Source organism: Mauremys reevesii, unplaced genomic scaffold (assembly GCF_016161935.1).
Source record: "Mauremys reevesii isolate NIE-2019 unplaced genomic scaffold, ASM1616193v1 Contig13, whole genome shotgun sequence".
Classification (NCBI taxonomy): domain Eukaryota; kingdom Metazoa; phylum Chordata; order Testudines; family Geoemydidae; genus Mauremys; species Mauremys reevesii.
Window position 1 is genome coordinate 189,292 of NW_024100749.1, and position 25,020 is coordinate 214,311.

General features: G+C 46.7%; 1 protein-coding gene across 1 annotated transcript; it reads right to left on the reverse strand.

Moving 5' to 3' along the window:
• Nucleotides 1-803: 803 nt before the first annotated feature.
• LOC120392961 (butyrophilin subfamily 1 member A1-like) lies at nt 804-17,958 on the reverse strand. The gene is made up of 9 exons (XM_039517615.1): nt 17,713-17,958; nt 11,090-11,199; nt 8,978-9,325; nt 5,443-5,727; nt 3,675-3,779; nt 3,023-3,043; nt 2,806-2,826; nt 2,657-2,683; nt 804-1,584 (listed from the first exon to the last, which is right to left on the reverse strand). The coding sequence occupies exons 1-9, from the start codon at nt 17,715-17,717 to the stop codon at nt 1,070-1,072; spliced, it is 1,437 nt and encodes a 478-aa protein (XP_039373549.1). The 5' UTR covers nt 17,718-17,958; the 3' UTR covers nt 804-1,069.
• Between the last annotated feature and the right edge of the window lie 7,062 nt (nt 17,959-25,020).

Genomic DNA, 25,020 nt, shown 5'->3' on the forward strand with positions numbered 1-25,020 from the left:
GTGTCTCCCTTTAGGCTCCATCTTTTAGCTCATGGCCACCCTAGGAGAAGGGGTGTTTTTTTCAAAGCAATAGCAAACACGACACAGTGATGTCATTATACAGTCCCAGTGGAGATGAGGCAAGTGATGCTTTCACCTCAGTTTAGCTAAAATCAAGGTTACTGATAACCCTCCTAAACACCCCCAGCCCACAGAATTCGTCTTGATCACTGACCCTGAGGTGAAACTACCACCTGCCTTGTCTACACAAAGACTGTACAATGAGAGAGAGAAACCTGAACCCTACTGTAAACAAACCCCTGGAGACTGTCTCTTGGAGCAGGTCCCATCCCATGAGCACCGCCCTGGACACCACAACAATTGCTGATGGGCAGAAATTTGAACAACATAGTTCATATCTCTTTAGCCACCTTTAAATAAATTCAACACCTCTGGAAACAAAGAGAAGAGTCAACATCATGTGTTCAGCCCCCTCTCCACAGAGCCCAGCTGAGGAATTCCTGCTTGACATGGCTGCAGACAGCACAAGGGACAGAGCACAGGCTGGATAGCAACATGTCACAGTAAAACCTCAGCTGTCATCAGAGGGACATGCCAGTGTATTCCCTGCTGGTGCTGGGGGGACACAACCAAGTAGGGAAGCAAATCCCACGATTCTGAGCCCAACAATTGCATCTGGAAAACTATAAAGGGACAAATCAGAATGATCTTTCATGATTTATTTACCATGAATATCCATCATAGCGAAAAGGAGCCAAGAAACAGCTTCAATACTCACACCAATGGAAAACAGACCCACAGTTTTGGGGAATAGTTTTTTTAATGACACTGAAATGGCAACAAAGTTGAGGAAGTAACATATGAAATGAATGAGTGACAGTCGCACCTTCAGTGACATTTTATAAATCTCTGTGCTGCAGGGAGGGACGGGGGAGGAGTTTCCAGGGGACATAGAATTAAGAGGCCATAGGACTGGGTGGACTGGATGATGCCAAGATCATAGAGACTGCGGTGTATGAGACTAGACAGGCTGATTTCAGGGTCCCCAGTGGGATACATCCCCCATCTCTCAGGGACACAGTTTGAGCTGGCTTTCCATCCCCAGCCAGAGCCAAGGGCGGATTCTCTCCCCAGGGAGAGAGCCTGGCGGGAAAGTGAAGATCGGGGCCTCGTCACCAGCATTGATAAATGTCACCTGCCCCCGTTCACAGTCCAGACAAATCCGGATCCTGCTGGGGGCCCGGCTCAGGAGCAAGGGAGTCACAGAGGCAGTGAGAGCCTGGTACTGGCCATGCCTCTGATCCACAGCCCAGATCCCCTCCTCAGGGCTACGGCTGATTGCTCCCTTCCTCTTCACAGACTCTCTGGCCACCCCTATGGCCCAGAGTTGCCCAACTCCCACCTCCACCTCCCAGTAATGTCTCCCTGAGGTGAATCCCTCACAGCCCAGCACACAGAAATCAGTGTCAAATCTCTCAGGTTTGTTGGGCAGTCGCTGCCGTGTGTCTCCCCATCTCACACTTTTCCGATCCTCAGACAGGACAAGTTCTGGATGAGCCGTGTCTGGATCCAGAGTCACATTCGCTGGGGAGAGAGAATCAGAGCATTAGGGGAACAACTCCACCTTTGGGGAGTGTTTTATCATATCAGTAACAGAATCTGTCCCAGCTGGAGAGTGAACCAGGAAATCTCCTTCCTCCAGGATTTACCTGGCTCTGAATGAGGAGCAGCTCTGAGATCTCAGCATTCACTCTCGAGTTTCACTCCCCAGTCAGAGACAGGTCAGTGACAGAACAAAGATTTACTGACCCAGTCCTGAGACTCAGAATCTTTCCCCTTGTGCACTTATCTATCCCCAGAGTGGGCATTAGAGACCCTGGAATCACAGGGAAGCCCTAGGAGATTTCCCCTCACATCATTCACATGGTCACAACGATCTTTTCTCTGATGTGCCCTCCCTCCCTTGTATTTAAAGTCCTGGAGCTTGGATGTCTCTTGTTGATGTCACTCTGGCACCTGCTCCATCCTGCCACATATCTGAGATCTGTTGATAATGACATGATTCAATAGATTCCCTAATTAAAATTCTGTAGCTAGTCATCAGGGCCAAGCAAAGAGAATTATCACTCTAGATTTCATTTCTAACAAAGATTTTTATTTATGAGCAAGGGGCTTCTACAAGAGAAGAAGGTTCGTGGTGGAAAGAAAAGAAGGAGGGTTTGAGATAAATGAATGCATGGAGGAGAACATGGATAAGATGGTTAAAAACAGCAGAAAGTTGGGATCTGACGGAGAGAGCAGAAAGGGGAGATCACTATGGATGGAGAGAACAGAAAAGAAGCACAAGCTGAGCACTGATCACAGGGACTCCTTGGTTTGAACTCGTGTATCTGGTCAGTGCTCTTGTTTCTCTACCTGACACTAGGGCAGGGATCCTAAGAAACAATAACTGCTCAGTCACTCGGAGCAGGGACGTTTCCAGAGTTATGGGAGCAATGTGTAAGGAGGACATGCGAGGATGGTCCATTCCTCATCCTTCTTTGAACCTCAGTACCCTCCCTTCTTCCACCTGGGAAATATAATAGTTTTCTCCTTGTTTATTTGCACAGCAAAAGGGAGCAGGATCCCCCATTGATTAAATATGATTTTTAATTACCTGCATCACCCAGGGATCTCCTCCACTCTGGAAGCAAACACATAGATGGGGATGAGAATTAAGCCAGACAAATGCAGTATCAATAGGATTCATTATCATAGAAAGGGCTGCATCAGATAGAGAAACTAAAAACAAAAAAAAGCCCTTACCTAGCTCTGTTTGAAGTTTACCTAAATAATAAACAGAAAGAAAATGCCTCACTCAAAACACATGTGCAGTAGTGGCTTCCACTCATTACTGACATAACAAGTAATGCAATTGGTATTGGTTGTATTGCTTATGATTTTCAAGTTGACATGGTCACAGTCATTCAAAAATCTTTCATAACATAACATTGGTTCTACCAGGAGCAAAAACGGAACTTACTGATAATGTTGAGATGTTTCCCTAAAAAAAGAAAAACATAAATACAATTATTTAGAGACTTTTTCAATGACTACAGATTTAAAAGGATCTTTTCATTATGAGTCCTCAAGTAATAATAATGTTGTCCGTCTACCAAGCCATTGCAGCTCTCCAGGGACTTGCAGGTTGGGTTCCCAGTGGAAAAGAAATCAGTGACACCGAGGCTGGGTACCTTCTAAGTGTAATTTGATTATTTACACGCCTAGACCTGTCCTAGAACAGAGATGGCCACAAAAAGCACACAGGCAATCAAAAACTCCATAAGGCAGGGATTTTCATAGGAGCCTAGGGGAGTTAAGAGCCAAAGCATATTGAATTCCAATGGGAGTTGGGAACCTAACTCCCTCAGGCCCCACTGAAAATCTAGTTAAACTAGTGGAAACCTAGTTTTAGGCTTATCTTAAGATGAATACGAACAGTTTTAAACTAAACTGAAGTAAGCTCTTCTTAAACTGATATGTGTCCACACAGGAGCTTGCTCTGACTTAAAAGAATCAATTTAAATTCACAACTTAATCTGGTGTAATTTTCTCATGTAGAAAAGTCTAAACTGTCTTTTCTAAGGAGAAAACCTCAGTCTGATTACACTGTATTTTCCCCTTTGGAGATTTACCTTTTAATTTGAACAGAAAAAGAGTAAGGCCGATGAACACCAATAAAATCACCAAAGTCACACTCCAACCCACCATCCAGGGAGATACTCTTGGGAAAAAAGAATCTGAAACACAAAGCCCACATTAGTTCCGAAACAGTAATAACAAACAGTACACTTTTATTGTAGGAAAATGTGTCATATCAGGATTTGTGTGAAATACGTGTGGAAAAATTTCCTCCCTGCAATATAAAAACTGGCAGAAAAGAGAGGTTCAGCTCCCACTCTTTTGGAAGTACCAAATGATGTATTAAATACTATCAAAAGTACTATCACCCTACACCTCATCCCCTCCTCCCTCTCTCTTTAGGCAGAGCTAGTCACATCACTTGTTATTAAAGTTGCTCGACACTTCCCGTTATAAGGCCTTCTTTTCATTTGCTCATTACTTTGCCAAACTTTACCATTTGAGGAGAAAATTTCCATGCTCGTTCTCTGCCGCAGGCTGAACCTTTTTTGAAAAGTTTCAGACAAAATGACTCCATGATTTCTAAGAATGAGGTTAAGGAATAACACATTGTTCAGATACTTAAAAAAAGAAAAATCAGTGTGTGTGCGCATGCGGCTATGTGTGTGAATAATTTTATATATATAATTAGTAGTGGGTTTGTTTATATTTTAATTCTGCTTCCCTTACACAAGTTCTTAATTTTGTTGGGTAACCAGGGCTTCCGACCCCATCACCCAACCCAGGAGCCAATTCAGGGAAAAGTGCTTCCTTCTTTGTATGAAATTAATACTATAATTAAAACAAGTAGGAAGAGAAACAATAGTTAATCATTAAATTTCCCAACAGAAAACTTACACATAAGTAAAATTTAAACTTTTGTAACACCAGGGAATTTCATAGGAAAAGAAAATCTGAGGCTTTAAGAGTGGAAATCAATAATTAAGGGAGAGCAGATAAATATCCAAATACTCTTCACTTCAGCACAGGAATTTCTGGCATAGGAACTGACCCGCTAAATGGGGGCAGAGGAACTGATCCAAATCCTATTGACGTCTTTAATGGGCTTTGGATCAGGCCCACAGGGTCTGTTGTTATGGAAATCCCGTCCTTGTGAAGTCTGCTGAAGGGTGAGAAATCAAACTCCACATTAAAATGTGGAGCTTCTAGTGAGTGACACTCAAATGACTGTTCCTGGGGCTCCAGACTTTCGTGGCCCTGCCTTGCTTCTGACCTGCCATGAGCAGAGACTCAACAAATTTCCTCTGTGTTGAAGAGATCAAAGCATATCACACCTCCCTCTCCATATTCACTGGGGCAAGAAGCCTAGTCCTTGATCCACCAGTCCACTAGGAGGCAGAAAGTCCAACCAATCAGTAGGGCCCCCAATACACCTTACCACTGCCCTGTGGTGACTGTATAAAACGAAAATCTAATGTGACTTTAAATATCCATTTAATGTAATATGGGACTACAAACACTAACCATCCTGTTTGAATCACAATAATATACATATATAGTGTTACTACAGGGCACTGCCGTGCATTAACACATTTGGATTTCTTTTACATTTAACCTTAACCCTGACTCTACTGGGTTTAAAATGCTTGTTTTTAGATCATAACAATATCCCTGGAATGCATTTTATCCTAAAGTGTGCTCTCAACCTAAACTTTATCTTAATGTAGCTTTTTGTGAGGAAATATTTTAACTTTTGTATTATTGAACAATGTGATTTCTTCCTTTTGGATATTACAGTGTGTGGTTTTGGTGGTAACTGACCTGATATATAAAATGTTATTGATTCTTTTTCTTGGTTCAGGTGTGTGTTCCTTATAGCACAGGACAAATTCTTGTTTGAATTTTCTGTTATAATGATAGAATTTTTTATTTCAAAGAGACCATGTTCCTCTTCAGATTTGGTTTTAGTTGATGAAGACAAAGGCTGCCCTTTGAGATTTCTCCACAGCACCTCGGGCTCCGGGTACCATCCGGCCGACTGACACACCACTCGGATCCCTCCATCCTGGTGACCCTCAAGAGAGATGTGAGGTGCAGAGCCTGAAGCTAAAAGGAATCCATGTTAAATGAGATAAATATACAGCCCAGCATATAAAAGTTTATATTTTCAATAAAACGATTGAATACACTTTCTTTATGGCTGATATCCATGGAAAACGTGTCTTCAACGGGATTTCAGCTCTTGTTAAACCTTTGCTTAGCTGTGCTGCAGCACTGGGCCCTCAGCGATGGAAGTGAAAGCCTTACAGAATGTTGGAGCGTGTTATAGGTGATGTGAAGGGGGCAAGGAATGCAAGAGATTTTCCCCTTGATTTCTGATTTTGTAATGTTGGAGGCAAGTTTGTTATGCTTATTACCTCCGGGTGGCCAATGTGAAGTAGCGATTTACTGTGAGACACCTTAAGGGTGCTCCAGGGAGTTGTGGGGCATGTGAAGAAGTTTCTCAAGATGGAGGCTCACTTAGTTGTCAAAAGATCTCCTTTTCCAGTTCTAATCTCTTTTGGGTTTCCATGTCCACTGAAGGCAGGACAAGGAGTAATGGGGCTTAATCTGCAGCAAGGGAGATTGAGGTTCGATATTAGGAAAAGCTTTCTAATTGCAAGGATAGTTAAACTCCAGAACAGGCTTCCAAGGGAATCTGTGGAATCTCTGTCAGTGAAGGGGTTTTTTAGAAGAACCCATCAGGGACAGTCTAGATTTACTTGGTCCTGTGTCAGCGTAAGAGGGCTGGACTCGATGACTTCTTGAGACCCCTTCCAGCCCTACATTTGTATGATTCTGAATCCTACATAGGTGATGAAGATAAAATGAAAACAACAGGCAGCAAGTTCTACACACTGCGTGAATAAGTGAAAAATTTTTTTTATTGTAAAGAAAAATAGCTGCATATGGAAAAAATGAGAGAATATAATATATACCAGGAGGACGGATTCAGTACTCAGAGACAGACTCTCTCAGTACTTCATCACAAATGATATAGAGGATGATAAAAGAAACACGCCATTTTATTGAGCATTTGTGGAGCAAAACCTGTAGTTTGGTGGCCCTGGAAAAGCCCAGTGCCAAATCTTTTGATGAGCTGGTTAAAGTTGTCATGTGCCATTATAACCACAGAGGGGCGAGGGGGGGCTGGGCATGTGTGCCTGCATAGGAGACATTAATCACCATCAGGGGGTGATTGCTGGGCATGCATGAGTGCCAACAAATGAAAGAGACTCTGCCCCTCTCGCTTGCTACTGCGGCTTGCCCAGTGTGGAGGATAAGGCTTTGGGTTGTTAGGCATGAGGCAGGCTCTGTCCCGAGGCAGAAATGTAGCAGCCTTCCTGTCTATGTTCCTTCATTGCAACGAACCAATCAGCTGTTTTGCCAGGGTTGGAAATGCAATTAGCCAGTGCTATCCCTTAAAATTGCCTGGATGCTCATTTTACAGCAGACAACAGGGGTTGGACTGAAACAAAATTCAGTCCGTTTTTGCTTGAGAAGGGATAAGGTATGACAGAATAAGAGTTTGCTCTGTGCATTCCTGAAAAACTGTTTCAATGCTTGAAATAAAACACTGTTCTTGATGAAAAACACAAAAACAACCTCCCCCCACATTGTTAATGGTGCTATTGATAGTTAATTGATCTCATTCTCTGAGGCAGAAATGTAGCAGCCTGCCTGCATTGTAACATTGTTAATGTTCCTACCGTTAGTTAACCGTTCCCATTCTTAGTCTATTCCCCCAGGAGCATAAAATCTGTAAAAGTTTTAAGACCTGGAGCACCCACAGAGTTGGCACCTATGGTACTGAGCATGCTCCAGGGGCATGTGTGAAGAATTTTTTCAAGATGGAGGCTTCTTGGCTGTCTATGTGAAGCTGTTGCAGAATAAGAAAACTCCTCTTTCAGTTCTAATCTGGTTTGGGTCTCCATATACTCCGGACTTCTACACTTGAAAGCTTTTGCTTTCAGAGAGTCATAGATGTTAAGGCCAGACGGGACCACTGTGATCATCTGGTCTGATGTTCTATCTAACACAGACCATAGGGCTTCCATGAATTAATTCTGTTTGCCAGAAGCTAGGAATGGGCAACAGGGGATAGATCCCTTGATGATTACCGGTTCTGTTCATTCCCTCTGGGGCACCTGGCATTGGCCACTGTCAGAAGACAGGATACTGGGCTAGATGGACCTCTGGTCTGACCCAGTCTGGCCATTCTTGTGTTCTAATTGTTTTTCAAGTCCAAAAGCTGTGATTCAGCTAGAGCACTTTTTATAACCACAGGTACAAGAGCTGGTGCAGTGTGTCTTGATGCAAATGTTAACAGTCACTAAACAAAGATTATTTTGTTTTTAATGCAATTGAGGTGAGGTAAGTGCTCTTTTCACTACTGTCCCAGCCGACACCAATTGTAGATCAACTGATACCTGCAGCAAAGAGTGGCATGTTTTGGGAGCAAAGTCATCTTTAGGCCTGACAGAAGCCTGCTGTAGATTTTCAGAATTTGTTCTGATAACGTTTAACAGCATAAGCAGAACTCAGGAAGGGATTTTATAGCTACTGTCTGGGTGTCCATAAAAGGAAGCTACTCCCCCCCCCCCCGCCGCCCATTTATCAGACTAATACATGCTTATAATATAACAAAAAGTTATAAACAAGCTTGGTTAATAAAGGGAGGTTAAAGCTGTATTGTCCATTGTTGGAGGTGACTGATGAGATCATCCCAACGAGCTTCCCGCCTGTGAATAACTGATCGCTACTTGCTGAGTATTTTGCCGTAAAGATTTGTTAGCCCCACCTGCTGAGTAAGTGAATCTCAATCCAACAACATGAACTGTTTATCTGTTCATACTAAAACATTTTCAATTAAAGTTAAGGATCATGACCTAGAAAAATCTTGCCCCTCTCTCTCTGACCCAATAACTTTTCTACTCTTTATAAATATTGAAATAGTCATTGGGCCAGAGGGAGAAAGAGACTGCAGTCCAGTGGTTAGGTACACCCATGGGAGGTGGGAAAACCCCAGTCCAGCCCCCCTCCTCCAATGGCTGTTTGTCCAGATTGGATAAATAATCAAAGATTAATTAGGAGGAGGACTGGCCCTTGGGTCTCCCGCCTACCAGGTGGGTACCTTAACCACTGGACTACAGAGTCTCTCTCTCTCTCTCTCTCTGGCCTAATGACTGTTTAATTTAATGACTATTTTGAGGATCTCAGAGGCACCTACATTTTGGACTGAAGTTCGGCATTAGGTGCTTTTTGGGTCTGGGTCTAAGAGCCATCTAAAAAGAGACAACAGACACATGTTACTGACCTGCTACCTTCAATTCCAATACAGCTTCTTCATGAAAGACACCATCTTGAACAAAACAGCGGTACTGTCCCTCATCAGAAAGTCTGATATTGACAATTCCCAAGGCAACATTCCCATCCACGATGCCAGCTTTCAAAAGCTCTGTCCTTCCATGATATTCTGGCATCTGCTGCCCATACTCATCCTTTCCATGCTGATAGAGGTGCACAAATGAAGTGAACTCAGATCGGAACCATCTCACTTCCATGTTCTCAGCGCTCATCTTGGGGGACAGGTGACAGGGTAAAATAATGTCCTCCCCCATGATGGCAGTGATAGGATGATCAGGTCCAATCACGGTGAACCGGGCTGTAAAATGTACCAGGGTACAGAAAAGATAAAATATATTACATTTTCTGTGCATCTATTGCAGTGCTCTGTTATTGACTGGGATATGTCCCGAATTTATACATGAATATTACAACAAACAATGCATTTGGATAACCATAATTTGTATATCCGTAATTTATATTAGTTTAAATGGAAGCTGAAATATGTTTTGCCATTACCCTTACAAGCAGCTCCTGACAGAATTAACTTGCATAGTGTACCTATTGGGTTCCGGGAAGAGGGAGGGCAGAAGCCCGCCCACTGCTAAAGGACATCCCCCTCCCAGCCTAAGGGGAGGATCTACAAGACCTCAAAACCCAACTGATTTCGGGCGACAACTAATAAAAGAACAGGGACAGGAGTGCGGTCAGAGGGTCAAAAGGAGGGAGCCTGACGGGGACACCGAGCAGAGAGTCCCGGACAGCGCCCACTGCTCCTCGAAGGTGTCAAGGGAGCCAGTGGACGCTGCCCAGAGGAACTCCGCCCGGAGACGTGAACGGACTAAGGACTGGAAACAAGCCCCACAGTCACAGGAGTCTCCATTGGCCAACCTCCTCTCTCTGGTTGTGTAGATGGCCATTTTAGCCAGGGTGAGGAGGAGGGTGACCAGGAGGTCCCGTGACTTCGTGGGGCCACGGATAGGGAGTGCGTGGAGAAGGAGGTGAGGGGGAAAGTGCAGCCAGAAACGCAACAGTATATTCGTGAGGAGCCGGTTTAGGGGCTGCAACCTGGCGCACTCTAAGTAAATGTGCACCAGAGTCTCCCTCATGCCGCAGAAGGGGCAGGTGTCTGGGACAGGGGTAAACTGCGCCAAATACATGCCCATGCTCACAGCCCCATGAAGGAGCTGCCAACTGATATCCCCGACGGGCCTCGGGACCAGGGTAGAGTAGAGGCTGGCCCACCGGGGCTCCTCACCCTCCAGAGGTGGCAGGAGGTCCCGCCACTTGGTGTCAGGGCGGGACACAAGGGTGAGGAAGTGAAGGGTGTGGAGCACAAGCACGTAGAGATGTTTCCTTGGTGCAGTTTGGAAGCGGACCAGCTGCAGATTGTGCAGCTGGCTTTTGGAGAAGGGGCGGGGTGGGGGCAGTTGGGTCCACAGGGCAGGGGCCTGATGAAAAGGTCCGGAGGGCTCGGGGTGGAAGGTGGGCGGGGCGTGCCCTCGTGCAGGACCCAGTTGAGGTAGGCCCGAGCAGCGGGCGGCAAAGCGGCCCTCACCTCCTGTAGTACCCTCCCTAACCAACAGACCGAGAAGTTCTCTCTTTCTAGCTTTTCCTCAGGGTCCCACTGTGCTCACAGACTCCTGCTTGGCTTCCTTGCTTGTTTATCTCCGCCTCGCTCTCTCTTCTTGTCAGTTCTGTGTGTTCACTCTCACACCCCCAACTGGTCACAATACCCAGAGGATTCCTCCCTGCCCATGTCCTTTCACACCGATGGGGCTAGTCCCTGGGCAGTCTCTATTACGTCTTGTTTTAGGTGTGGCCCCTTTTATTGCCTCTTACAACTATCTTAAGTGAAAGGTGCAGTCACACATCAGTTTGAATGAGACTTTAACTCAACCCATAACAAACTTTCACCCAGCTCATAACAATTGTTATTTATATTTTGCTGGTGTTGGTACACTTGGGGATTTGTGCTAATTTTTGTTCACTTTTGAATAAGCTAGTGAAACAGGGACATTTTATGAATCAAAACAAATCAATCAATCCTGTAAGAAGCAGCAGAAGCCATGGACATTCCTACCTGATTCCAGCTTGTGAACATAAAACGTAATGAAGAAAATGACAAAATCAGGTAGAAGGGATCTGGCTCTGGAGCTGCGGCAGATTGAGAGAACTTTCATCTCACTGTTACTTGATCCAGATGACAGGAGAAATGAGAGAAAACAAACAGTGTATTGAATGTAACATAGTTGCAATGATTTAAGACAACCTGGATACAGAGAAAATGGAAATTTATGAACAGGATACATTATTGGCCAAGCAAAAGAAGGCCTTTTACGCAACTTAATTGCATTTCTGTGTCACACAATAACTTCTGAATAATGCAACTGATGAATTCCAGCATTTCATGGAACATTCTAGACACCAGTGGGCAGAACCCTTTTAATTTTAGGAAAAAATCAGAAAACCAGACAGGAGAAATGGGGCATACATGGGCCGCTGGCACTGTTTACAAGAGCCACCAGTTTTAATCAGGTCTCCAATTGTCTATAGATAAAGAACCAGCTGATGGCTGCCATTCACACCTTCCTCCTTACTAATAACTCACCAGCCCATCTTGTGATTAAGGAGGGAGTAGGATTGACCTAGGGGAGAAGGCCTTAAAAGCCAGAGGCTAAGCAACCAAGAGGAGCTAGCAAAGAGGGAACTGCAAACAGGGGATTTTGAGAGGGGGAGAAGGAAATCCTGCTACTGAATGAACAAGGTGTAAGTACTAACTTTGGGGTGAGTAAGTTTGTTTGGCTGTTTGAGTTTTCCTTTTTCACAGGTTACTGGGTCAGTCAGGATTGTGTGTCTGGGGATTGTCTGAACCTTCGTTCCCTGGATCATTCTCGATCATCCTCAATCAACCCTGTGATCAACCTCTCCCTGTGTGATTAACGAGGGGGTAGGGCTGACCTAGGAGAGAAGCCCTTAAAAGCCAGAGGCTAAAGTGACCATGGGGAGCTAGTGAACAGGGGAGTTTGAGAGGGAGTTTCTGGAAGAGCGATGTAATATAATTGCTATGGTAAGGAAGGGCCACATTGCCAGTGCTGCTCTTGTCTCCTCCACCTGCGCCTGTATCCAGACAGAGAACCTAACTTTGAATGCTTCTAACCAGATCCTGGTGTGGATTTGCAGAGACTGTGGCCTGCATTTCCCACTCACAGAAAGCCAGGCAGGGTGGGGGACATTCAGTGTGAAAGGTGCCTGCTGGTGGAATCTCTCAAGAAGCAGGTGGGAGAGCTACAGGTGGAGGTGGCTAGGCTGAGGAGCATCCATGCACAGGAGGAATTCCTCAAGAGTATTCATATGGAGACATCCAAGGCTGAGGAAGCTACCCAGCTACAGAGGACTGCTGTCACACCACCGGGGGAGGAGGCTATGGATCTGATACTGTGAGGACACTGGCTGCTGGTTACTTCTGGCAGCAGGCTGTGCTCCACCCCTACTCCCAACCCACACATCATGGAGATAGAAAACCAATATGCTGCCCTGGCAACAAGCGATGAGGAATCACCCCAAAGGTGGAGGAGGAGAAGCCATGTACCCCTAAAGCTGGGAGAATCGTAGCTACCACTCACAAGAGGAAATGTGGTTGGTGACTCTTTTCTGAGGGAAATGAAGGCACCTATCTGTCTCTCTGACATGGCATCCAGAAGGTATGCTGCATGCCAGGGGCCCATATCCTAGACCTTATGGAGGGATTGTCAAGGATCATATGGCCTACTACTGACTACTACCCCACGCTACTCATCCATGTGGGCACTAATGATACTGCGAGGTATGACTCTCAGCAGATCAGAAGTGATGACAGAGCTCTTGGAATAAGGCTGAAGGAGTTGGGAGCGTAGGTGCTGTTCTCTTAGATCCTTTCAGTCAAGGGTAGGGGCCCAGGCAGAGATAGATGCATCCTGGAGGTGAATGCTTGGCTGCAAAGTTGGAAGTCAAAGCCCTCCTGGTGACACCTTGACCATGGGATGCTGTTCCAGGAAGAAGGACTGCTAAACAGAGATGGGGTTCACCTATCAAGGAAGGGGAAGAGCGTATTTGGATACAGACTGGCTAACCTAGTGAGAGGGGGTGGGGGTTAAACTAGGTTCAAAGGGGGCAGGTGACCAAAGCCCACAGGTAAGTTAAAAACATAGAGACCTGGGAGAAGGGTCAGTATTTGAGGGGAGCATGGGCTGTTATAGGAGGGATAAGGGACAGAAAAGACAGAACTAATGGGGGGGAGGAATCAAGTCAATATCTTAGATGTCTGTATACTAATGCAAGAAGTATGGAGAATAAGCAGGAAGAACTTGAAATGCAAGTAAATAAACACAACTATGACATAAATGGCATCACAGAGACTTAGTGGGATAATACTAAGGGGGGGAGGGATAGCTCAGTGGCTTGAGTATTGGCCTGCTAAACCCAGGGTTGCAAGTTCAATCCTTGAGGGGGACACTTAGAGATCTGGGGCAAAAATTGGTCCTGCTAGTGAAGGCAGGGGGCTGGACTCAATGATCTTTCAAGGTCCCTTCCAGTTCTAGGAGATTGATATATCTATTATTATTATTATATTATTTATTTACACATGACTGGAATATTGATATAGAAGGGAACAGCTTGCTCAGGAAGGACAAGCAGGGACAAAAAGGGAGGTGTTACTTTATATATTAAAAATGTATACACTTGGACTGAGGTTGAGATGGAAATAGGAGACCGAGTTGTTGAAAGTCTCTGGGTAAGGATAAGAGGTAAAAAAAACAAGGGTCATGTCATGGTAGGGGTCTACTACAGACCACCTAACCATGAAGAAGAAGAGGTGGATGAGGCTTTTATTAAACAACAAAATCATCCAAAGTACAGGACTTGGTGGGGATAGGGGACTTCAACTACCCAGACATCTGTTGGGAAAAGAACACAGCAGATTATCCAACAAGTTCTTGAAATGTATTGGAGACAATTTTTTATTTCAGAAGGTGGAGAAAGCTACTAGGGGAGAGGCTGTTTTAGATTTGATTTTGACAAATAGGGAGGAACTGGTTAAGAATTTGAAAGTGGAAGGAGCTTGGGTGGAAGTGATCGTGAAATGGTAGAGTTAATAATTCTAAGGAACGGTAGGAGGGAGAACAAAATAAAGACAATGGATTTCAAGAAGGCAAACTTTAGCAAACTCAGGGAGCTGGTAGGTAAGATCCCATGGGAAGCCAGTCTAAGGGGAAAAACAATTGAAGACAATCGGAAATTTTTCAAAGAGCCATTATTAAGGGCACAAGAGCAAACTATCCCACTGCATAGGAAAGTTAGGAAGTATGGCAAGAGACCACCCTGGCCTAACCAGGAGATCTTCAATGATCTAAAACTCAAAAAAGAGTCCTACAAAAAGTAGAAACTAGGTCAAATTACAAAGGATGAATATAAACAAATAACACAAGAATGAAGGGACAAAATTAGAAAGGCCAAGGCACAAAACGAGATCAAACTAGCTAGAGCCATCAAGGATAACAAGAAAACATTCTACAAATACATTAGAAGCAAGAGGAAGACCAAGCACAGGGTAGGCCCATTACTCAGTTGGGGGTGGGGGGTGTGTGGAAACAATTACAGAAAATGTGGAAGTGGCAGAGGTGCTTAATGACTTCTTTGTTTTGGTTTTCACCAAGAAGGTTGGTGGAGACTGGACGTCCAACATAGTGAATGCCAGTGAAAATGAGGTAGGAACAGAAGCAAAATAGGGAAAGAACAAGTTAAAAATTACTTAGACAAATTGGATGTCTTCAAGTCACCAGGACCTGATAAAAATGCATCCTAGAATACTCAAGGAGTTAACTGAAGCGCTATCTGAGCCATTAGAATTAGCTCTAAAAAGTCATGGAAGACGGGAGAGATTCCAGAAGACTGGAAAAGGGGAACTATAGTGCTAATCCTTAAAAAGGGAAATAAGGACAACCTGGGGAATTACAGACCAGTCAGCTTAACTTCTGTACCAGGAAAGATAATGGAGCAAATAATTAAGCAATCAGTTTGCAAACATCTAGAAGATAACAAGGTGATAAGTAACAGTCAGCATGGATTTGACAAAAACAAATCATGTCAAACCAACCTGATAGCTTTCTTTGACAGAGTAACCGGCCTTGTGGATCGGAGGGAAGTGGTCGACTGTGGTATATATTGACTTTAGTAAAGCTTTTGATACCATCTCGCATGACCTTCTCATAAACAAACTAGGGAAATGCAACCTAGATGGAGCTACTATAAGGTGGGTGCAAAACTGGTAAGGAAACCATTCCCAGAGAGTAGTTATCACTGGTTCAGTCATGCTGGAAGGGCTTAACGAGTGGGGTCCCACAGGAATCTGGTCTGGGTCTGGGTCTGTTCAATATCTTCATCAATGATTTAGATAATGGCATAGAGCGTATGCTTATAAAGTTTGTGGGTGATACCAAGCTGGGAGGGGTTGCAAGTGCTTTGGAGGATAGGATTAAAATTCAATATGATCTGGTCAAACTGGAGAAATGGTCTGAAATAAATAGGATGAAATTCAGTAATGACAAATGCAAAGCGCTCCATTTAGGAAGGAACAATCAGTTGCACACATACAAAATGGGAAATGTGACTGCTTAGGAAGAAGTACTATGGAAAGGGATCTGGGGGTCATTGTGGATCACAAACTAAACATGAGTCAACAGTGTAACACCATTCCAAAAAAAGCAAACATCATTCTGGACAGCGGTGGCTCTAAGAATTTAGCCGCGGGACCGGGGGACCTCTTGCAGACGTGCCTGCGGAGGGGCCGCTGGTCGTGCAGCTCCGGTGGAGCTTCCACAGGCATACCTGCGGCAGGTCCACCGGAGCCGTGGGACCAGCGGACCCTCCGCAGTCATGCCTGCGGCAGGTCCACCGGAGCCGTGGGACCAGCAGACCCTCCGCAGTCATGCCTGCGGGAGGTCCGCTGTCCCGCGGCTCCAGTGGACCTCCCACAGGCATGACTGCGGAAGGTCCGCCCGAGCCGCCTGCCGCCCTGCCGGCAAAATGCCACCCCACGCGTGCGCTTGGCGTGCTGGGCGTCTAGAGTCGGCCCTGATTCTGGAACATATTAGCAGGAGTGTTGTAAGCAAGACAAAAGTAATTCTTCTGCTCTACTCCACGCTGATTAGGCCTCAACTGGAGTATTGTGTTCAGTTTTGGGTGCCACCTTTCAGGAAGGATGTGAACAAACAGGAGAAAGTCCAGAAAAGAGCAACAAAAATGATTAAAGGTCTAGAAAACATGACCTATGAGGAAGATTGTAAAAATTGGGTTTGTTTAGTCTGGAAAAAAGAAGCCTGAGAGGGGATATGATAACAGTTTTCAAGTACATAAAAGGTTGTTACAAGGAGAAGGGAGAAGAATTGTCCAAAAAGCAATGGGCTTAAATTGCAGCAAGGACTGTTTAGGTGGGATGTTGGGAAAAAGTTCCTAACTGCCAGGGTGGTTAAGCACTGGAATAAATTGCCGAGGGAGGTTGTGGAATCTCCATCACTGGAGATTTTTAAGAACAGGTGAGACCAATGGAGGGCAACATGTGTACTACACATGGCCCATCAGGGGAATCCACTGGAGGGGCTGCCACACAGTTTGTTTACATTTACATGGCTGCCCGCAGCTCCCAGTGGCTGCAGTTCAAAAATGTTTAAACAAAATGATTTTTTCATTAGAAAATGACTTAGAAAAAAAATTAAGAATGAATTTTCCTATTATTGGAATGTTTCTAATTTTTCAATGAAATGATGCTAAATGAGAATATATATTTCAAATTGATTCAAAATAGGAATTCTAATCAAATCGAATCAAAACATTTTATTGACCTCTCCCCTATTCTTGCTAAAAGAAGAATGATTGAAAAAAAGAAAATTTTGCTTCAAAAATATTTGATTAAAAATGAAAGTCTATAAAATATTAAACAAAACAAAAGTGAATTATTGTTGTAAATGTGTTTTAAAATTAATTTACTACCTTTAGTCCTAGAGATTTCCTCAGGAAATCTCCCCTCCAGTGACTGTTCACACAGTAGGAGATGACCTGTCAACCAATGTATAAATATGCCTTTTTTTAAATTATGTCATGAAATCCCTAATCAGCAGTGCACTTGAGCTCATGATCTGCTTTAGGCACATGCTTAATTCCCCCTCATTTCAGAAGGAGAACAGGATGCAATTTTCTGTTTTGACTGATTGTGGAAATTTTCCTTTTTTCCCTTGAAAGTATCAGAAACAAAAAGGATTCAGCCCCACAGTCACAGGTAGAAAACTGTAACGTTAACAGGCAGAAGGACAGAACGGCCGGGAGTGGCACAGTAAATCTCGCCCAGTATTCTCGATACAGGAAATTATTTGTTACAAATCTCCCTGGGACCTCACTGAGAACAACATCGGGCCCAGTGTTCTTGAATGAAACATTCCCGCAAGAGAAACAAACGACTAATTCAACATGCCGCACAAATCTCAAATTACTCTGCTAGGATAATCTGACAAGCACTGGAATGTAAATCATTGGGAATGTACTTGTAGTGTTTCCATAACGAGTAAAACAAATGACACAGGATTATTGAATGTGTCATTTACAATCTGGCGAAGCAATAAGCGGTATAGATAAGGGGACGCAAGGAGACATTTTGAAGCAAAATTAACCTACCTCATTGTAAAACTGCTCAGAAGGACCAATCTCAGGGTGTGATCAAACTCCACGCGTTTTGTCGCGATGATTTACATTGTGACTGTTTCAGTTTATCCCATTGCAGGGCTAATTCCCTGGCTACCACATAGCTGCAGCTCTCAGCTTTTCCTCGCCCTTTGGAAAAGAAATATTTATATTGCAAACAGAGACCGGGGCTCTCCTCTTGCAGCATTAGCCGAGATGGAAAGCGAAAGTAAAGTCACACAGGCGGTCATGTGACCAGACTGGCGTTTTCTCTTAAAGAAACAGCCACAGCCCTGATATGCTGGAGGGGTCCATGACAAGCCTGCAGACTCCAGCACCCAGGCGGCCCGAGACACCCAGCCCCAGGGCCGTTCTCTGCAATCCTCTGCCGAAGCTGGCTAGGGAGGGGGCTGCTTTATCTCTTCCACCATGGCAGGACCCTGTCCCCCACCCCTCAGGAGAACTAAGCTCTGCAGCCCCCCTTGCAGCGCACAAGCCAACAGCAGACAGAGCTGGTGGGTTCCAGGTGCCAGAAGCAGCTGTGCTGTCTCTGCCTTTGGTGTGAAAGGGGCTTTGCTCCCCCAGCACAGCCCTTTAGTACCTCCACCCCCCGGGGGAGCAGCCGCTGGGGCTGGGAGAGCTGAGTGACCCATCTGGGACAGGGGGCCGGGCTGCACCATGGGCACTGACTCTGCTCCGTTTCTCCTTCCCCTCTAGGGTGTCAGAAGCACCATGAGCAGGTACATCTGGGCTCCCTCATGCCCCATTGTGCTGGGAAGAGGCTCAGAGATCAGGCTACAAACCCAGCCCCCAGTGCCCTGACCGTGGGACAGTCTCACCCTCTGGATCCAGCCCCCCCCCCCTCTGTCCCCATTGCCAGGGGCTGCAGCCACTGTGGCTGGGTGACCCACCCTGGGGAGGGGATTGCCCCACAGCACTGGGCTGGAAACCCCTCCCTGGGGTTGGGCTTGCTCAGGGGATCATTAATGGGGCTGGGGGCCTGTCAACTTGGCCCCAGCTCTGTCATGGCCCAAAGTCTGTCCTGTGTGAGGGGGGTTTGGGGACCTGTGGGGAAAGGACTGAATGTCCCAGCCCAGGCCCTAGTGGGGCAGTGTCCACGTCCCAGAAGCCCCCACCCCATGGGGAGTGACCAGGCCCCTTGGAGCTGAGAGGAGAAGCTGAGGAGCAGTTGGGCCTGGAGAATGGACCCCTCTCTCAGTCCCTCCAGGTCCTGGTGAGGCACATTGGCCTGGCCAGGTGTGAGGGGAGCTGGGGTTGGCACTGCCCGAGCTGGATGGAGAGAGGTCCCCAGTCCCCAGGCTGGGCCCTGGCAGATTGTGCAGGTGCTAAATTCCCTGGGCAGCAGAGGTCAGGGCCCTGTTAGCTCTGCCTGTGGCCCCAGCTACCACCTGCTCCCCTTTCTGGCTTTTGGATGGGAACTTAGGGCCGAGGAGGGAGAGGAATAAACACACTCGTGTCTCTGCAGGGACAAGGAGGGGACGTCTCTGTGTCCAGCACCCGCGTCCTCGGAGCTGGAAAAGAGAATCTGGGATTTCCCTTGAGAGAACAATCTCCAGCCAGCTGTGATGGGATTCCTGGTTTAGGGATGCTGCTGGGAGGTTCTCTGAATCTTTAGGTGCTGAAATGCCTATGAGAAGCTGGCTCCTTGTACTTAGTCCCCACCATGGTCCCTATCGCATCATCTGACAGAGCTATAACTTCTAGCCCTGTGGTCACTGACCCATGCCAGTGATGGGCTTTTCTCTCTTTCTTCCCAGAGGGGCTGGCTGCAGAGAGAGGTGACAATTCCGGTCACTGTTCTAGGGCAGGGAACAACAGCTGCTGGGAGCCTGTTCCCCCGATTGGAGCAGCCCCTGGGCTGGGCGAGTGTGACGGGATCTGCACAGGAGAGAAACCCAGCTAGAGAACATGGGACAGAAAAGACGAGGGGGAGTCGGAACCTGTTGAACCCTGGTGCAGAGCCGAGTGCTGTGGGGAGCAGCCCATGTACCTTAATGCGAGCCAGCTACAGCCGGGCAGTGCCTGAATCACATTCAGTCTGTTCTGATCCCCCCCCCCCATTGATCAGCTGTTGCTTCCCACCAGCCCCCCATTTCCCACTCAGTCACTCCGGAGTTCAGCTTCCCTTTCCCAGCAGCATCCCCCCCCCACCTTCCTCATTTTGTCTCCACCCAGGGCGGTGGCATGAGGGGGGGGTGGGAACTGGCTGGTGTTTTTTGCTGCTGCTGCTTTATCTCCCCAGCTGGGCAGGGCTGTGGCGGGCGGTGCTGGGCGGGGGAATTACTGAGAACCCAGCGATACCTGGGGGGCAGGAACAGCAGCTTGGGGGGGGGCACTGCCCCCCCCCTACACTGGCTCACCCAGCAAACTGCCCCTACCAGGCCCCTCCCCACCAGCTCCGGGCCCTGCGGGGGCTGGTACTTTCACAGGAATTTGCTCCGCCCCAACCAGCCCGGGACAGGACCGTTACTTTCACTTCCCCCTTACTTCTGTACTTTCAGTTTGAAGCGTGTGGAAGGCCCAGGCAGGGGGGCTCGGCCTCGTCAATTCAGCTACAAATGTCACACAAGTAACGCTGATGGGTCGGGTCTCAAACCCTCCAGCTCCATGACCCATGTGCGGAAATGGTGCTGCCGCCTCGGTAAGTGACATGGGGACCAGGGCTGGATTTAGGGGCACGTAACCGAGGCAACTGCCTGGGTGCCAGGCTGGGGGGCGCTGGGCTCAGGGGCTGTGTTTGTTGTTAGCGATAAAAGGAAAAATCGAATGTTTGAAGTGAAATGTTTCAGGTTTTCCTTCTGTGGCTCATTTGTCACTAACCTCCGAGGATGTTCTAGAACTTTGTAGAATTTTGTGGAACCTTCCAGACTTTCTGTTTCAAAGCTTCTTTCTGGGATTGAGCAGGGAGGGGAGCTCCGGGCTCCAGATCCCCAGCTCCACGGCTCGGTCTGAGATCTCCGGACACACGGCACTGAGGTCCCTTCAGATGGGCTGTTAGCACCAATGAGCCTCACTGAAGGGATTCTCACGGATAAACGAGTGTAGTGTAGGAAACTGCTCTACATAGGAATTTGCTACTTAGGGTGTACTCAGCAGTCTCACACAAACTGAGCATGCTCAGTAACATCTGCTGAAGCCATTGCCCTTCACCTGGCCCTTACTAGGGTTAAGATTCTGCTTGTGGCTTTTTACAGGAGTTAGAAATACCCAGAGAATTGCTGGGCCTGTGATGATGATGACCGGGGCTTGGTCACCTGTGGCTCCCAATCCCAGTACTGTGGAGGCACAGCCAGGCACGTCTGCATCTGCAAGCAGGCACCGCCACAGGTGCAGCTCCCACTGGCCATGCTGGCCAATAGATTGGGAGCCTCCCGGCCAATGGGCTGGGCTGGGCTGGGCGGGGAAGGCAAAGGGGGAGATTGTAGGGAGCTCTGGAGTTGGGGAGGGGAGTTGTTTGGCACAAAGGGAGGCTCTCTGGAGAGGGGTGACAGGGACACAGGGATCATTGGGGGTCTTTTGGGGAGGCAGAGGGTTGTGTGGGTCTCTGTGGGGTGTGTGTGGGGGGGAGTGAAGGACGGAGCCAGCCACAGCCCGGGTCTGCTCTGTGGAGGGGGTGTTGCTATAGCCCCCTCAGGAAGCCCCCCCTGTCCTGTATATTTTATGCCATCCCCAGGGTGCCCATCGCTGCTCTTTTCCCCCGCCCACGGCTCCATCTGTCCCCACAACACTCCTGGCTCATCGGCTGTGTCTGTCTGACAGTGACAGACTCCTGTTGCTGTCTCTCTGCCCGGGGCTGAGAGCTGGTGCCTCCCACTCCCCGCTATGGAGGCATGGCCAGGCAGCTCTGGCATCAGCCCTGCAGATCCCATTGGCCGGGGTCCCCGGCCAATGGGCTGTGAGTCGGGTCAGCGCTCGGGCCTCTCCTCATCACACAGTGACTCCGGACGGGGGGCGGGGGAGCTGCTTGTAGGGAGGTGGGGGAGCTGCCCCCGAGGTGAGAGCACCCCACGTTGCTGACCCATGGCACGGGGACCCCCAAAGCCTGGAGCTTGGGGCCCAAACATTGATGGATCTGGGCCCACCTTCAGGAGTATTGGTGGAGCATGGGCACTACGGGCCCATATAACTTGCCATCTATGTCGGTTGCATTTCTGACAATACACAACTTAGAAGAGTTAAATGCTTGTCTATTGAACCCCAAACAGATGGCTGCTTGTGTATCTGATGGAGCTGTAAACTTCTCTGGAAGACGTGGTGGAGTACAAGCTTTGCTCAGAGAAAAATGTAGCTCTAATCTCTCTAATACACACTGCAGAGGCCTTATACTCCAAATAGCGCTAGTATGAGCTGCAGAATCTTCAAAAGACTATAAATTTAATCAAGTATCAGGGGGTATCCATGTTAGTCTGTATCCACGCAAAAAAACACAGAGTCCGGTGGCACCTTGAAGACTAACAGATTTATTTGGGCATAAGCTTCCATGGGTAAAACCTCCACTTTTTCTGATGCGTGGAGTGAAAATTTCAGATACAGGCATTACTATACTGACACATGAAGAGAAGGGAGTTACCTCACAAGTGGAGAACCAGTGTTGACAGGACCAATTCAGTCAGGATGGATGTCGTCCACTCCCAATAATTGATGTGGAGGTGTCAATACCAAGAGCGGAAAGTTGCTTTTGTAGTGAGCCAGCCACTCACAGTCGCTATTCAAGCCCAAATTAATGGTGTTAAATTTGCAAATGAATTTTAGTTCTGCAGTTTCTCTTTGAAGTCTGTTTTTCAAAGGTTTTTTTTGTTCAAGTTTGGTTATTTTTAAATCTGTTATAGAATGTCCAGGGAGACTGAAATGTTCTCCTACTGGTTTTTGTATGTTACCATTCCTGATGTTCAATTTGTGTCCACTTATTCTTTTACGTAGAGACTGTCCGGTTTGGCCAATGTACATGGCAGAGGGGCATTGCTGGCACATGATGGAATATATCACATTAGTAGATGTGCAGGTAAATGAGTCCCTGATGGTGTGGCTCATGTGGTTAGGTTCTCTGATGGTGTTGCTAGACTTGATATGGGGACAGAGTAGGCAACAAAGTTTGTTACAGGGATTGGTTCCTGGGTTAGTGTTTCTGTGGTGTGGTGTGTAGTTGCTGGTGAGTATTTGCTTCAGGTTGGGGAGCTGTCTGTAAGAGAGGACTGGCCTGCCTCCCAAGGTCTGTGAGAGTGAGGGATCATTTTGCAGGATAGGTTGTAGATCAATGATGATACACTGGAGAGGTTTTAGCTGGGAGCTGTACGTGATGGCCAGTGGTGTTCGGTTATTTTCACTGCTGGGACACTGGTACAGTTGGTCAGTAATAGCACAGGACAATGATACAAGGACAATGTCTGGTGATTTGGGTGAAGTGAGCTGTTGGATCTTTGTTTATTTCATAGGGAACTGGAGCCCACATCACCTCATCCACCATCACAATCTGCACTGATGCAGATGCTGTTTGGCATCTCAGCACAGAGGTGAAACATCCACTGGACACAGAGTGACTGATTCAGATCTCTAGAGGGGGCCCTGCCCTTGGGGTCTCAGTCTGTGCATGAAGTGAACGTGGCCACAGACTCTGCTAAATTGTTTTATTTTACTTGTACCAGGAAACTTATGAAGGAAACTGACACTGTGGAGAGGGTTTTCTCTGCTGATCTTGGGCTGCTGCTGAGCTTCTGTCCAGCTGCCTGCCCTTGTCACACTCCTCACAACCAGTACTTTGTAGGGGTTTGTCTCTAGTGTGGCAGGAAGCCTGGGCAGGTGAGTGTTAAATAAACATTAGTTTCCTTATTACAGCTGGGCCCAGCGTATCCCTCAATTCTTAGGCTGCAGAATTCACCTCTTGCTGCAGATATTGGGCTCCAGAATCTCCATCTGCATCTTCAGAAATCACAAGGGGGATTTTCAAAACAGCATAAAACATTTAGATGCCCAGTTCCCATTTGAAATTAATGGGAATTGGGCACCCAATTCATATAGATTTCAAGGGCAGAAGGGGTCATCATAATCATCTAGTCTGACTTCCTGCACATTGCAGGTCACAGAACCTCACCCACCCACTCCTGTCATAGACCCCTAGCCTCTGGCTGAGTTACTGAAGTTCTCAAGTCATGACTTAAAGACTTTAAACAATAGAGAATCCACTATTTACTTTAGTTTAAATCAGAAAGTGACCCGTGCCCCAATGTGCAGAGGAAGACAAAAAAAAACCCCCAAAAAAACCCAACCAACCAACCAACCAACCAACCAACCAGGGTCTCTGCCAATCTGTCCTATCATTCCTTCCTGACCCCCAAAATGGTGATCACTTCGACTCCGAGCATGTCAGCAAGACCCACCAATCAGACACCTGGGAAAGAATTCTCTGTAGCAACTCAGAGCTCTCCCAATCTAATGTCCCATCTCTGGCCATTGGAGATGTTTGCTACAGTCACAGATGGGGCACATGGCACTGTAGGCAGCGTCATCATACCATCCCCTAGGTGGCTGTGAAACCTCAGCCTAAGTTTCTAGCTTTATGGTTGCAGAGATAACTTTGAAAATGGGAACAGGCAATGACTGCCTGAGTCTGCAGACAGCCTGAAACAGCAGCTCTGAAAAGAGAGAACTGCACCAGCCATCTGAGTCAAGGCCCCATAGAGCTTATGATGGTCTGTTATATTATATGTTGTATTAATGTGGATGGAATCAATGGGCCCAAAGAACCAAAGGTGTTAACATGACCCTGTCACTTTCTAATATTAAGCACTTTTAAACAAGGTTTGGGGTTTGGTTTTCAGAGACCTCAGCCTGCTGAGTCCCATGGCAAACACACCATGAAACATCCCTTCAACCTTTTATTACAGATACAGAAAAGAAGGACAAACAGTTAAAACATTTGAAATTTAAAGTATTGAGTCAGGCTCTCATTTTAATAACATGCCTTGTTTCTGTTAGTTGCAGAGAGATTTTAGAAGGAAGCACCCCCCTGTATGTCAGTCTTTATGGTTTCAGAGTGGTGGCCATGTTAGTCTGTATCAGCAAAAGCAACAAGGAGTCCTTGTGGCACCTTAGAGACTAACAACTGTATTTGGGCATAAGCTTTTGTGGGCTAAAACCTACTTCTCAGATGCATGGAGTGAAAAATACAGTAAGCAGTATAAATATTACAGCACATGAAAAGCTGGGAGTTGCCTTACCAAATTGGGGGTCAGCGCTAAAGAGGCCAATTCAATTAAGGCGGAAGTGGCCTTGCAATAGGTTTAT